We start from the raw sequence: 15,091 nt of genomic DNA, 5'->3' as shown, positions 1-15,091 counted from the left end.
CAGGTCTCAGACCAAAGCCAGTATCCAAGCAAATATAGATATGTTACCTTTTCCAGAAATTCATTAATACTATCAGCATTATTAAGGGCCATCACTTTCATCTTGAAGGTCAACACGATCTCCACAGCAACAAATAAAAGTATCTTGCATGATCCACTCACCAGTTTGTCCCATACCCTGCGGATAAAACACAAGCGGCTTGTATTGTGATGGCTGAGAGAAGATTACAGACAGATGTTTGCATTACGACATTATACAGTGAATCTACTGGCTACTAAATCATTTCAAAAATAGTCCCAATGACATACCGATTCTGGGTCATCTTTTCTTATAGCTCTATATTGTGTCATTCCTCTGTTATACTTAATAGAAATCACAAAGAGAGAGAAGAACTCCGGCTCAGCTCAGGAAGATACAGCTTTATTGACATCAACGAGGCAACAGGTACAGGGAGGAAGTGACGCGTTTAGTCGTACGACTAAGGCCAGCACCTGGCCGAAACGCGTCACTTCCTCCCTGTACCTGTTGCCTTGTTGTTGTGAAGAAAGCCGTATCTTCCTGAGCTGAGTTGGAGTTCTTCTCTTTCTTTGTGATTACTCCGGGTGAGGTCCACACCCACTCCGCGCCCAGTATCCAGACCAGGGATTGAGCCGGGATACCTGCTTTCTGTATGCACTTAATAGAAATGTATGACTAAATAGCCAGCTGAGTGTTACTAGTTGGGGGCATGTCCCTACACCAGTGTTTCCCAACCAGGGTGCTTCCTGCTGTGGCAAAACTACAACTCCCAGCATGCCCGGACAGCCTTCGGCTGTCCGGGCATGCTGGGAGTTGTAGTTTTGCCACAGCTGGAGGCACCCTGATTGGGAAACACTGCCCTACACTCTCTGACACCATCCAGTCAAGGCTGACTATGGCAGGTAGTGCAGGAATATAACCTTTTGACAAGAGGAAAGGTAAAATCCACCTGTCAATTAAAGGGGTACTCCCCTGGAAATGTTTTAATCAACTGGTGCCAGAAAACAGATTTGTGAATTACTTCTATTAAAAAAAAAAATCTTAATCCTTCCTGTACTTAGCTGTTTTATGCTCCACAGGAAGTTCTTTCCTTTTTGAATTTCCTTTCTGTCCGACCACAGTGCTCTCTGCTGACACCTCTGTCCATTTTAGGAACTGTCCGGAGCAGGAGAGGTTTGCTATGGGGATTTTCTCCTACTCTGGACAGTTCCTAAAATGGACAGAGGTGTCAGCAGAGAGCACTATGGTCAGACAGAAAGGAAGTTCAAAAAGAAAAGAACTTCCTGTGGCGCATACAACTGCTGATAAGTACTGGAATGATTAAGATTTTTTTTTATAGAAGTAATTTACAAATCTGTAAAAAACTGGGAATGTGCAGCTCACAATTAACTAGCCAAGGTAAGAGGGCTATACACCTACACCTGGTGTTTTATATAGGAGAGACAAAACTAAGAAGGTAGCCAACCCCTCTAGGCTAGCATCAGTTGCCTGATACAATGATGTAATGGTAATAATGATGACTGGATCGTGCTTCAATTATAATATGAAAAGTGCAAATGTATTACACAATATAAAATACATAAAAAATATTTTGTAAACAGTAAATCCTCAAAGCACAAGGGCCCTTGTGCCGAGGGAATTACAATATAAAACTCTTTGAAATGCTATGTCACTTTTAATAATCCGGCCTCCGATAATCCAAAAATGGGTTTAAGTCCCATAAAAGGTATAGATTCCAAATGCTATACGTAGAATAGGTATATTATAGTTACCAGCCTGCAATGAGTCCCGATAAAGAGTCACCTTGAGTTGAAATGTGGAGTCCGCACAGTTAAGGTGGTACCAGACGCTGGCACGCGTCTTAGCGGCGGTCTGCCTGCCACAAACCAGCTGGAATGGTAGCCGCTTACTGATGTTTCGCTGCAGATGGTAACCACACAAAGAAGCAGGTGCGGACTTCTGAGTAACTCGATGGAGGGTGACGTCACAGGTGCTGGGCAATGCTGCCTGGAAGATGGTCTCGGGAGCGTTATGCTGGTTTGCAGAGCTGGATCGGAGTTCACCGTTAAACAGTCAGGTAGCGGTGATGTATAATATTCTTTTACCTAGACGCGTTTCAGGGCTCGCATATGCTTTAAACACGGCCCTTTCCTCAGTAGGCTTGCGAGTTTTATATTGTAATTCCCTCGGCACAAGGGCCCTTAAGCCAAGTAACAGGGCCATAATGGTATCACTGTACCTTTGTAAGCTGGATGGTGGTAAACAACCTGCAAAGCATTTCCTAAACCACAAGTTATATGGGAGCTTATCCAGAGCACTGCATGTCTTGAGATGCGTCACAAGTCTGCTATCTTCTATATTCAGGTAATGCTCAAATCCTTTCTGCTGCAAAAGAGAAATGTGGACAATGCAGTAAAATAAGGAGTGATAGAACAAAAATATACAGAGAGCAGGAAAGCCAGATTTATTCATTTTACAATAGACATGTATAGTTTTCTTGTAACTGGTGGGAAATTTCCTGTAAGTCTGCATTGCAGCAAGTGAGCTGGACATATATTCTTTCCAAAAGATCTAATAAAGCCAAAATCTCTAGAGCAGTGGTTCTTAACCTTGTTGGAGGCACTGACCCCCACCAGTTTCATATGCGCATTCACCGAACCCTTCTTAATTGGGAAAATAAAATGTGATTTTTTCAAATTCAAAACATAGGCGGTATATATTTAAGTATATATTTATACATAGGTGCACAAAATGAACAAAACCATTAAGAACAAAGAACAAAACCATGAAAACATGATTTTCACACAAAGTCATAATTAATATTTACTGCAAATCAGTGTGACTTCTGCTGTTGTCTTTCAGAGACCAGTTCACAAATGCGCGGCTTTACCTTGGCAAGTGAAACTCACACGTCATTTTCGCAACAATGGAAGTGTTCCCCCACATTAGGCAGGCAGTGTTCCCCCACATTAGGCCGGCAGTGTTCCCCCACATTAGGCAGGCAGTGTTCCCACCACATTAGGCAGGCAGTGTTCCCACCACATTAGGCAGGCAGTGTTCCCACCACATTAGGCAGGCAGTGTTCCCACCACATTAGGCAGGCAGTGTTCCCACCACATTAGGCAGGCAGTGTTCCCACCACATTAGGCAGGCAGTGTTCCCACCACATTAGGCAGGCAGTGTTCCCACCACATTAGGCAGGCAGTGTTCCCACCACATTAGGCAGGCAGTGTTCCCCCACATTAGGCTGGCAGTGTAACCCCACATTAGGCCGGCAGTGTTCCCCCACATTAGGCCGGCAGTGTTCCCCCACATTAGGCCGGCAGTGTTCCCCCACATTAGGCCGGCAGTGTTCCCCCACATTAGGCAGGCAGTGTTCCCACCACATTAGGCAGGCAGTGTTCCCACCACATTAGGCAGGCAGTGTTCCCACCACATTAGGCAGGCAGTGTTCCCCCACATTAGACAAGCAGAGTTCCCCCACATTAGACAAGCAGAGTTCCCCCACATTAGACAAGCAGAGTTCCCCCACATTAGACAAGCAGAGTTCCCCCACATTAGACAAGCAGAGTTCCCCCACATTAGACAAGCAGAGTTCCCCCACATTAGACAAGCAGAGTTCCCCCACATTATGTAGGCCAGTGGTCTTCAGTCGTTGGCTGTCCGCACATGCTGGGAGTTGTAGTTTTGCAACATCTGAAGGACCACAGGTTGAAGACCACTGATTTAGGCAGTGTTCCCCCACAGACATACAGCCTCCAGCCATATACAGTGTATGGCTGGAGGTTGTATGCCTGTGTACTGCCCACTTCAGTGCTCAGACCACCGCTCCGGCTATAGCAGTAGGTCTCGGGACCGGTGGTCGGAGCACTGAAGATGACGTGCCACTGGTCACTTACCAAGCTGGCCACTGCGCGTCTTCCTCCTTCTCTAACCTCCGGTCTTCGGCGCCTTTGTTTCCATGGGCGCACGCACGGGACGTCCCAGCAGCCCTGCGTTTTTAAACTTAACGCGGCGCCGCAGGGAGTTAATAGCGATGGGGACGGGCAAACAGGACGGGCAAACACCGGCTCTGCTCGGGGCCCCAGGCCAGCTCGGGCCCCCAAGCAATTGCTTGGTTTGCCTGTCCTGTTGCGATCTCCCCCGCCGAACCCCCGGGACTGACTCACTGAACCCCTGGGGTTCAATCGAAGCCAGGTTAAGAACCACTGATCTAGACCTACTCAACTATGTGCAATACATGACTTCAGCACAGTCCTAATACATGCAGCTTCCCCTGCTGGTAACATCAGTCGGATCTCCAGTGATCAGCTACAAATCTAGGACACGGCCTTATGGAAGAAGAATGTTGGGAAATAATAGCATTTCTAAAGTGCAGCCTGTCCAGAGGCTCTTACCAGCTGCTGGTGGGAATCCCTAAACTTGGTGTTTAAATGATGCACAAAGTTCTTGATAAGCCAATAACAATCCACCTCATCGTCCACCATCTCCTCCATTGGGCCGGCTATGGCCAAGAACAACTCATCCTCTGGTTCCTGAAAACAAATGTTAGAATAAATAAACCTACAACTCGTTTATATCATATTTTATGATCAAATATAATAAACACATATTGAAAACAAAACCACCAATATAAGCCAAATCCAAGTATAGAGATTGTTCCTAAACCCTGCATTGTTATATAAGGTGTATAGCCACTTCCAGACACCACACTGTATATACAAGGAGACTAAACATATTTTAGCATTCAAAACATTAACCAAAACAGCAATAAAACATTTGAATAACCCAAAAATGTTGCTATTGGCCAAAAATAACCAAGCCTCTCGAGTAATCACTTCGCTCCACTTCACCATATGCTTGGTAAGATCACACAGAAATAGCATGTCATACATCTTCTGCTTTAGAAAGGTCTTCTCAGCTCTTACATGTCTGTTTTAGTATATACTGTACTTATATTCCATGTAAAATACCAATTCCTGAACTCTGCAGTGTGTGGTGTCTGCAGCTACTCTGTTATTCCTCCTGGAAATATACTAATAATTTAAAGAAGTACTCCGGTGGAAAACCTTTTTATTTATTTATTTTTTATCAACTTGTGCCAGAAAGTTAAACAGATTTGTAAATTATTTCTATTTAAAAATCTTAATCCTTCCAGTACTTATCAGCTGCTATATGCTCCAGAGGAGGTTCTCTTCTTTTTGAATTTCCCTTCTGTCTGACCACAGCGCTCTCTGCTGACACCTCTGTCCATTTTAGGAACTATCCAGAGTAGGAGCAAATCCCCATAGCAAACCTATCCTGCTCTGGACAGTTCCTGACATGAACAGAGGTGTCAGTAGAGAGCACTCTGGTCAAACAAAGTAAAGTCAAAAAGAAAAGAACTTCCTGTGGAGCATACAGCAGCTGATAAGTACTGGAAGGATTAGGATTTTCAAATAGAAGCAATTTACAAATCTGTTTAACTTTCTGCCAGCAGTTCATAAAAAAATAAGTTTTCTGCCAGAATACCCCTTTAATGTTACCATTCCCTGTGTCATTAATGAAAACAAATCTATAGGATGTGCTGTCAGAAATCTTACATCTACAGCCAACTGAATTAAACACATTAGACTGTGCTTATTTAATAGTAAATCTCCTTTATCCCATAACTGTGAACAAGACCTAATCTGCCCCAGCTTAGATATTAGATATAGATATTACAAATACCTGTAAAGTCATAGAAAGTATATTAAAGTGAATGTACTGTAGGACTGTATTCTGACATCTGTAACGTCCACAAGACCTGGACCTCCAATATTTAAGTGGCATAATAATTAAGCCAAAATGCTGTATTACAGTTGTCTGAAGGGGACTAGAGATGAGCAAATTTACAGTAAATTCGATTCGTCACAAACTTCTCGGCTCGGCAGTTGATGACTTTTCCTGCATAAATTAGTTCAGCTTTCAGGTGCTCCGGTGGGCTGGAAAAGGTGGATACATTCCTAGGAAAGAGTCTTCTAGGACTGTATCCACCTTTTCCAGCCCACCGGAGCACCGGAAAGCTGAACTAATTTATGCAGGAAAAGTCATCAACTGCCAAGCCGAGAAGTTCGTGACGAATCGAATTTATTGTAAATTCGCTCATCTCTAAAGGTGACCAATGGGAAGAACACTTTCTTCTTTCCCTTACCTATATTACTATTGAAATACTACATAAATAAACAATAATAGGAGGGTTCTCTCACTATAACTGACTGCACAAGAGACCGGACAGGATGAGAGACTGACAGAAAGAATATTAACTCCATGACTAGTAGGGATAACACTGCTGTTCGTTCTAGAAATAGAGGGCAGGAAACATACAGGAGGTCTACTAAAGGAGCAAAGTCAAGTATTTGTTTCTGCCTAAAATCGTTAAAACGTGGACGCACCAAAGTGTACTTCTGACTTCTAGACAGCTTCCCAGTCTCTAACTGATACATGTAGTGGAACACCTCAGTCTTGGGGGTGGATTCATTGATGAAGTGTATGACCTCTAGAGCATGGTAAACATCCTCATACTGTTCTCTCCTGTACACCATCACCTCAGAGTGAGTCTCTTGGTGGGGAGGAAGGATTCCTTTAAGAAAGAAAACTATAGATGTAATGATATTGATTTGATTAATATACAGTGCACAAGGAGTTCTCTTATCACAGCTAATAAAAAGAACAGCTTCTATTAGAGGTAGGAGACTATATGCCAGCATTTCAGATCCACCATTCCATATGTCTAGAACACAGTTTAAAGCATGAGATATCAGAATATTGGCTCAATGGGGGGTCCAGGTAGTGGGGCTGTAATGGCCTTACAGGTTTTTTTCTAGAGGTGAATGGTTAAAGGGGTGCTCCGGTGGAAAAAAAAAAATCTTTTAAATCAACTGGTGACGGAAAGTTAAACAGATTTGTAAATTACTTCTATTAACCCCTTAAGGACCGGAGGTTTTTCCGTTTTTGCATTTTCGTTTTTTGCTCCTTGCCTTTAAAAAATCATAACTCTTTCAAATTTACACCTAAAAATCCATATGATGGCTTATTTTTTGCGCCACCAATTCTACTTTGTAATGACGTCAGTCATTTTGCCCAAAAATCTATGGTGAAGCGGGAAAAAAAATCATTGTGCGACAAAATTTAAAAAAAAACGCTGTTTTGTAACTTTTGGGGGCTTCCGTTTCTACGTAGTACATTTTTCGGTAAAAATGACACCTGATATGTATTCTGTAGGTCCATATGATTAAAATGATACCCTACTTATATAGGTTTGATTTTGTCGGACTTCTGGAAAAAATCATAACTACATGCAGGAAAATTAATACGTTTAAAATTGTCATCTTCTGACCCCTATAACTTTTTTATTTTTCCGTGTATGGGGCGGTATGAGGGCTCATTTTTTGCGCCGTGATCTGAAGTTTTTAACGGTACCATTTTTGCATTGATAGGACTTATTGATCGCTTTTTATTCATTTTTTCATGATATAAAAAGTGACCAAAAATGCACTATTTTGGACTTTGGAATTTTTTTGCGCGCACGCCATTGACCGTGCGGTTTAATTAACGATATATTTTTATAATTCGGACATTTCCGCACGCGGCGATACCATTTATGTTTATTTTTATTTTTATTTACACTGTGTTTTTTCTTTTATGGGAAAAGGGGGGTGATTCAAACTTTTAATAGGGAAGGGGTTAAATGATGTTTATTCACTTTTTTTTGCACTTTTTTTTTGCAGTGTTATAGCTCCCATAGGGACCTATAACACTGCACACACTGATCTTTTACATTGATCAGTGGTTTCTCATAAGAAACCAGTGATCGATGATTCTGCCGCATGACTGCTCATGCCTGGATCTCAGGCACTGAGCAGTCATTCGGCGATCGGACAGCGAGGAGGCAGGTAGGGGCCCTCCCGCTGTCCTGTCAGCTGTTCGGGATGCCGCGATTTCACCGCGGCTATCCCGAACAGCCCACTGAGCTAGCCGGCATGCTTTCGGTTTCACTTTAGACGCGGCGTTCAACTTTGAACGCCGCGTCTAAAGGGTTAATAGCGCGCGGCACAGCGATCAATGCCGCGCGCTATTAGCCACGGGTCCCGGCCGTTGTTAGAGGCCGGGCCCGACCCGCTATGACGCGGGGCCACGTCGTGGCCCCGCGTTATAGATCGGGAGTGGACACATGACGTTCCAGTACGTCATGTGTCCTTAAGGGGTTAAAAAATCTCAATCCTTCCAGTACTTATTAGCTGCTGAATACTACAAATGAAATTATTTTCTTTTTGGAACACAGAGCTCTCTGCTGACATCACGAGCACAGTGCTCTCTGCTGACACCTCTGTCCATTTTAAGAACTGTCCAGAGTAGGAGAAAATCCCCATAGCAAACATATGCTGCTCTGGTCAGTTCCTAAAATGGACAGAGATGTCAGCAGAGAGCACTGTGCTCCAAAAAGAAAAGAATTTCATCTGTAGTATTCAGCAGCTAATAAGCACTGGAAGGATTAAGATTTCTTAATAGAAGTAATTTACAAATCTGTTTAACTTTCTTGCACCAGTTGATTTAAAAAAAAAAAAAAAAAAAGAAGAAGGTTTTCCACCGGAGTACCCCTTTAATGACTGAATTGCAGGACATTTTATAGCTTAAGCCAAGATAAGCAACAGAGGAGAGGGAGTGGACAGGGTCATCTGGGGAGATGATGAGGTCACTGTAAATCTCCAGTAACTATAACATGATTGCATTAAGAAGAAAATGGAAAATAACATATGCGAGTAACACGTATTAGTGTCCATTTAGCTCATCATGGCATTATACACTTCACTGAGCAGACTGTGTTGATAAAAGAATTTTCTTATTCAACTGAAGACGTTGTTTACCAAGAAGCACTTTCCATACAAGTATCCGGTACATGGATGGGAGGGGGAACCTCTGACAGAAGGTACAAAGCTTCTCAATATCTGTGAACAGAAGGTAAAAAACAAATCTGTTATAAAGCACAATGACACCGTACTTTATCTAATACATCTATATATCTACCACAGGAGTTTAGAACAGGTAATGGTGCATGCACACCACGTTTTTGCAATACAGTTCCCGTATCAGGTTTTTGGATAAAAAACGGATTCCTCAAAACCTGACTGAACTGTATCAAAACGTGTACAAATTTTAACCCATATATACGGTTTGAAAAATGGTGTCCGGTTGCATCCGTGTTTCAAGAAAAAAAACGTATATGTTTTTTTAACTTTTCACTCCATTATGAATAAAGTTTCACTTGTTTGATTGAAATTCCAAGAAAAAAAAAACTGTGCAAAGTCAAAAACCGTATGGTGAAAACCGGATGGAACCATATGCACACACAGTTCCAATTGACTCCTATGTTTAAAGAAAACAAAAAAACATATACGGTTTAATACAGTTTTTCACCCGGACCAGAGAACATGGTAGACTACGGTTTTGGGTACGGGTAAAAAATGGACAAAACCGTATAAGACGCAAGACAGACTAAACCGGATGATGCGTTTGACATACGGTTTACAATGTTAAGTCAACGCATACGGTTTTCTATACGGTTCCATACAGTATTTAACTTGAAACCGTATACGGGAACAGTATAGCAAAAACGTGGTGTGCATGCACCCTAATACTGACAGCACCCGGTGTGAGAAAAGGAATGAATGACTGCTCACCCTAGGTGTTTGTGTAGAGTAATATACGCAACAAAGATGAAAGCACAATGAATAACAGGTCATCTGCTACCCTACAGTGAATCGTAACAGATAACTGGAAAGCTTTGGCTTCAATGGAGAAAACCGGATCACACGGTGCTGACCGACCAGGACACAGTAAGGAGGATAAGAATAGACTTTAATAACAAGGATGCAAAGCGTTTCGCTGCGCATGCGCAGCGAAACGCGTTGCATCCTGGTTATTAAATGGGTACTCCGGTGAAAACCTTTTTTCTTTTAAATCAACTGGTGGCAGAAAGTTAAACATACTTGTAAATTACTTCTATTAAAAAATCTTAATCCTTCCAGTACTTATTAGCTGCTGAATGCTACAGAGGAAATTCCTTTCTTTATGGAACACTGATGACATCACGAGCACAGTGCTCTCTGCTGACATCTCTGTCAGTTTTAGCAACCGTGCATAGAAGATGTATGCTAAGGGAAGCATGGTGGCTCAGTGGTTAGCACTGCTGCCTTGCAGTGCTGGGGACTTGGGTTCAAATCCCACTAAGGACAACAATAAATAAAGCATTATTATTATATTAACGTCAGCAGAGAGAACTGTGCTCGTGATGTCATCAGAGAGCATTCCAAAAAGAAAAGAATTTCCTCTGTAGTATTCAGCAGCTAATAAGTACAGGAAGGATTAAGATTTTTTAATAGAAGTAATTTACAAATATGTTTAACTTTCTGCCACCAGTTGATTTAAAAGAAAAAAGGTTTTCACCGGAGTACCCCTTTAAAGTCTATTCTTATCCTCCCTACTGTGTCCTGGTCGGTCAGCGCCGTGTGAGCCGATTTTCTCCATTGAAGCCAATGCTTTCCATTTATCTTTAATGAACTGTGTCAGTGCCCCACAAAGAACTGTGCCACAAATGAAGAGTTCCGCCATGCTCTTAATAAATGTTTTCCCAATTGGTGACTCTCCAGCTGCTGTAAACTACCACTTACATCATGAACTGACAGAAGGGCATGATGAGAGCTGTAGTTTTTGCAACACCTGAAAAGCTACTGGTGGGAAACACTCTTCCTCCCTCCCTGGTAATACTCACCTAGCCTGTTCCTGCCTCTTCTAGTCAGGTCTGATCAGAGCAGAACGATTCAGGCAGCACTTAATGCTCTGTCTTCATCGCGAACGTGAAGCGCAGAGTGCTGCCTCGCTCCGACCAGCTATTCAGCTGTATCTGTCTCTTAATGACACCAATACGATTGAATGAAGGGACATCCTTCCTCTTATGGGTTTCCCAAACCAGCTGGGGGAGGTAGGTGGATGCATGGTGAAGGTGCTGCTTGCCAGTCCGGACAATTGGCAGCTGCAATCTGACTTTGGGCTGCTGGCTGCTAGTTCACTACCCCTGTGCTCTGGTGGCACCATGGATGTCATAGAAGACATGTTACTCAGATACGGTATATAGTTCTTCACTTCTACAATTTTTTTTAGCACCATTTAATATACTGTAAAGTGTTCTGGGGCCACCATCTTACACCGTCTTGAGCGATGAATATAGGACATCACTAAGATGCTGCAAAACTACCGGTATCAGGATTGAGAAAGCCAAAGTCTGGTACTAGTGATGTTCTCTGACTGCCTGCTCCTTACCCCAGCGGTCATCCTTCAGCAAGATTTCTAGGGATTTCTTCTCCTCCACACCACGAAATCCAACCTTTTCATAGTACACAGACCGAAAATTTCTCTGAGTATCTTCTGACATGTTTCCTACTAAAAAAAATAAAATAATATATATATCCAAAAGACATTACACGGCACAAAGGTGCAATATAATATTCATAACCAATTCATTTTTCTCTATTTTGCATCAAGATTTCTAAATATATCACTAACATAACTCAATCTATATGTCCCGTACTATATGCTGCCCATTGGTGAAACCCCTATGAGATGGTGACTGGAGCCGCTACTATAATGTTACAAAGGGGGAGCCTGACTGGGGCGGCACACTGCCGTGGAGAGGGGCGACACACTGCCGTGGAGAGGGGCGACTGGGGCGGCACACTGCCGTGGAGAGGGGCGACTGGGGCGGCACACTGCCGTGGAGAGGACTGGGGGGTGGCACACTGCCGTGGAGAGGACTGGGGGGTGGCACACTGCCGTGGAGAGGACTGGGGGGTGGCACACTGCCGTGGAGAGGACTGGGGGGGGTGGCACACTGCCGTGGAGAGGACTGGGGGGGGTGGCACACTGCCGTGGAGAGGACTGGGGGGGGTGGCACACTGCCGTGGAGAGGACTGGGGGGGGTGGCACACTGCCGTGGAGAGGACTGGGGGGGGTGGCACACTGCCGTGGAGAGGACTGGGGGGGGTGGCACACTGCCGTGAAGAGGACTGGGGGGTGGCACACTGCCGTGAAGAGGACTGGGGGGTGGCACACTGCCGTGGAGAGGACTGGGGGGTGGCACACTGCCGTGGAGAGGACTGGGGGGTGGCACACTGCCGTGGAGAGGACTGGGGGGGTGGCACACTGCCGTGGAGAGGACTGGGGGGTGGCACACTGCCGTGGAGAGGACTGGGGGTGGCACACTGCTGTGAAGAGGACTGGGGGGGTGGCACACTGCTGTGAAGAGGACTGGGGGGGTGGCACACTGCTGTGAAGAGGACTGGGGGGGGTGGCACACTGCTGTGAAGAGGACTGGGGGGGGGGTGGCACACTGCTGTGGAGAGGACTGGGGGGGTGGCACACTGCTGTGGAGAGGACTGGGGGGGTGGCACACTGCTGTGGAGAGGACTGGGGGGGTGGCACACTGCTGTGGAGAGGACTGGGGGGGTGGCACACTGCTGTGGAGAGGACTGGGGGGGTGGCACACTGCTGTGGAGAGGACTGGGGGGGTGGCACACTGCTGTGGAGAGGACTGGGGGGGTGGCACACTGCTGTGGAGAGGACTGGGGGGGTGGCACACTGCTGTGGAGAGGACTGGGGGGGTGGCACACTGCTGTGGAGAGGACTGGGGGGGTGGCACACTGCTGTGGAGAGGACTGGGGGGGTGGCACACTGCTGTGGAGAGGACTGGGGGGGTGGCACACTGCTGTGGAGAGGACTGGGGGGGTGGCACACTGCTGTGGAGAGGACTGGGGGGGTGGCACACTGCTGTGGAGAGGACTGGGGGGGTGGCACACTGCTGTGGAGAGGACTGGGGGGGTGGCACACTGCTGTGGAGAGGACTGGGGGGGTGGCACACTGCTGTGGAGAGGACTGGGGGGGTGGCACACTGCTGTGGAGAGGACTGGGGGGGTGGCACACTGCTGTGGAGAGGACTGGGGTGGCACACTGCTGTGAAGAGGACTGGGGGGTGGCACACTGCTGTGAAGAGGACTGGGGGGTGGCACACTGCTGTGAAGAGGACTGGGGGGTGGCACACTGCTGTGAAGAGGACTGGGGGGTGGCACACTGCTGTGGAGAGGACTGGGGGGGTGGAACACTGCTGTGGAGAGGACTGGGGGGGTGGCACACTGCTGTGAAGAGGACTGGGGGGTGGCACACTGCTGTGGAGAGGACTGGGGGGGGTGGCACACTGCTGTGGAGAGGACTGGGGGGGTGGCATACTGCTGTGAAGAGGACTGGGGGGTGGCACACTGCTGTGGAGAGGACTGGGGGGGTGGCACACTGCTGTGGAGAGGACTGGGGGGGTGGCACACTGCTGTGGAGAGGACTGGGGGGGTGGCACACTGCTGTGGAGAGGACTGGGGGGGTGGCACACTGCTGTGAAGAGGACTGGGGGGGTGGCACACTGCTGTGGAGAGGACTGGGGGGGTGGCACACTGCTGTGGAGAGGACTGGGGGGTGGCACACTGCTGTGGAGAGGAATGGGGGGTGGCACACTGCTGTGGAGAGGACTGGGGGGGTGGCACACTGCTGTGGAGAGGACTGGGGGGGTGGCACACTGCTGTGAAGAGGACTGGGGGGTGGCACACTGCTGTGAAGAGGACTGGGGGGGTGGCACACTGCTGTGGAGAGGACTGGGGGGGTGGCACACTGCTGTGGAGAGGACTGGGGGGTGGCACACTGCTGTGGAGAGGAATGGGGGGTGGCACACTGCTGTGGAGAGGACTGGGGGGGTGGCACACTGCTGTGGAGAGGACTGGGGGGTGGCACACTGCCCGTGGAGAGGACTGGGGGGTGGCACACTGCCCGTGGAGAGGACTGGGGGGTGGCACACTGCTGTGGAGAGGACTGGGGGGTGGCACACTGCCCGTGGAGAGGACTGGGGGGTGGCACACTGCCCGTGGAGAGGACTGGGGGTGGCACACTGCCCGTGGAGAGGACTGGGGGTGGCACACTGCCCGTGGAGAGGACTGGGGGTGGCACACTGCTGTGGAGAGGACTGGGGGGTGGCACACTGCTGTGGAGAGGACTGGGGGGTCTCACATTGCTGTGGAGAGGACTGGGGTGGCACACTGCTGTGGAGAGGACTGGGGGGTGGCACACTGCTGTGGAGAGGACTGGGGGGTGGCACACTGCTGTGGAGAGGACTGGGGGGTGGCACACTGCCCGTGGAGAGGACTGGGGGTGGCACACTGCCCGTGGAGAGGACTGGGGGTGGCACACTGCCCGTGGAGAGGACTGGGGGGTGGCACACTGCTGTGGAGAGGACTGGGGGGTGGCACACTGCTGTGGAGAGGACTGGGGGGTGGCACACTGCTGTGGAGAGGACTGGGGGGTCTCACATTGCTGTGGAGAGGACTGGGGTGGCACACTGCTGTGGAGAGGACTGGGGGGGTGGCACACTGCTGTGAAGAGGACTGGGGGGTGGCACACTGCTGTGGAGAGGACTGGGGGGGGTGGCACACTGCTGTGGAGAGGACTGGGGGGTGGCATACTGCTGTGAAGAGGACTGGGGGGGTGGCACACTGCTGTGGAGAGGACTGGGGGGTGGCATACTGCTGTGAAGAGGACTGGGGGGTGGCACACTGCTGTGGAGAGGACTGGGGGGGTGGCACACTGCTGTGGAGAGGACTGGGGGGGTGGCACACTGCTGTGGAGAGGACTGGGGGGGTGGCACACTGCTGTGGAGAGGACTGGGGGGGTGGCACACTGCTGTGAAGAGGACTGGGGGGGTGGCACACTGCTGTGGAGAGGACTGGGGGGGTGGCACACTGCTGTGGAGAGGACTGGGGGGTGGCACACTGCTGTGGAGAGGAATGGGGGGTGGCACACTGCTGTGGAGAGGACTGGGGGGGTGGAACACTGCTGTGGAGAGGACTGGGGGGGTGGCACACTGCTGTGGAGAGGACTGGGGGGGTGGCACACTGCTGTGAAGAGGACTGGGGGGTGGCACACTGCTGTGAAGAGGACTGGGGGGGTGGCACACTGCTGTGGAGAG

At 48.1% G+C, this 15,091-nt stretch overlaps 1 protein-coding gene across 1 annotated transcript; it reads right to left on the bottom strand.

Moving 5' to 3' along the window:
• Positions 1 to 12: 12 nt before the first annotated feature.
• Positions 13 to 11,482, bottom strand: LOC130331553 (TBC1 domain family member 7-like; the record flags this gene model as incomplete). The annotated part of the gene is made up of 6 exons (XM_056553693.1): positions 11,356 to 11,482; positions 8,904 to 8,984; positions 6,432 to 6,619; positions 4,416 to 4,553; positions 2,258 to 2,403; positions 13 to 177 (listed from the first exon to the last, which is right to left on the bottom strand). Coding segments are annotated over exons 1-6 (830 nt in total), but the record flags the coding sequence as incomplete, so codon positions are not given.
• Positions 11,483 to 15,091: the final 3,609 nt, after the last annotated feature.

This window comes from Hyla sarda, unplaced genomic scaffold, assembly GCF_029499605.1.
Source record: "Hyla sarda isolate aHylSar1 unplaced genomic scaffold, aHylSar1.hap1 scaffold_3504, whole genome shotgun sequence".
In the NCBI taxonomy this organism is placed as follows: domain Eukaryota; kingdom Metazoa; phylum Chordata; class Amphibia; order Anura; family Hylidae; genus Hyla; species Hyla sarda.
Note: the sequence above shows the minus strand (reverse complement) of the source record. Positions and strands in the feature narration are given on the sequence as shown.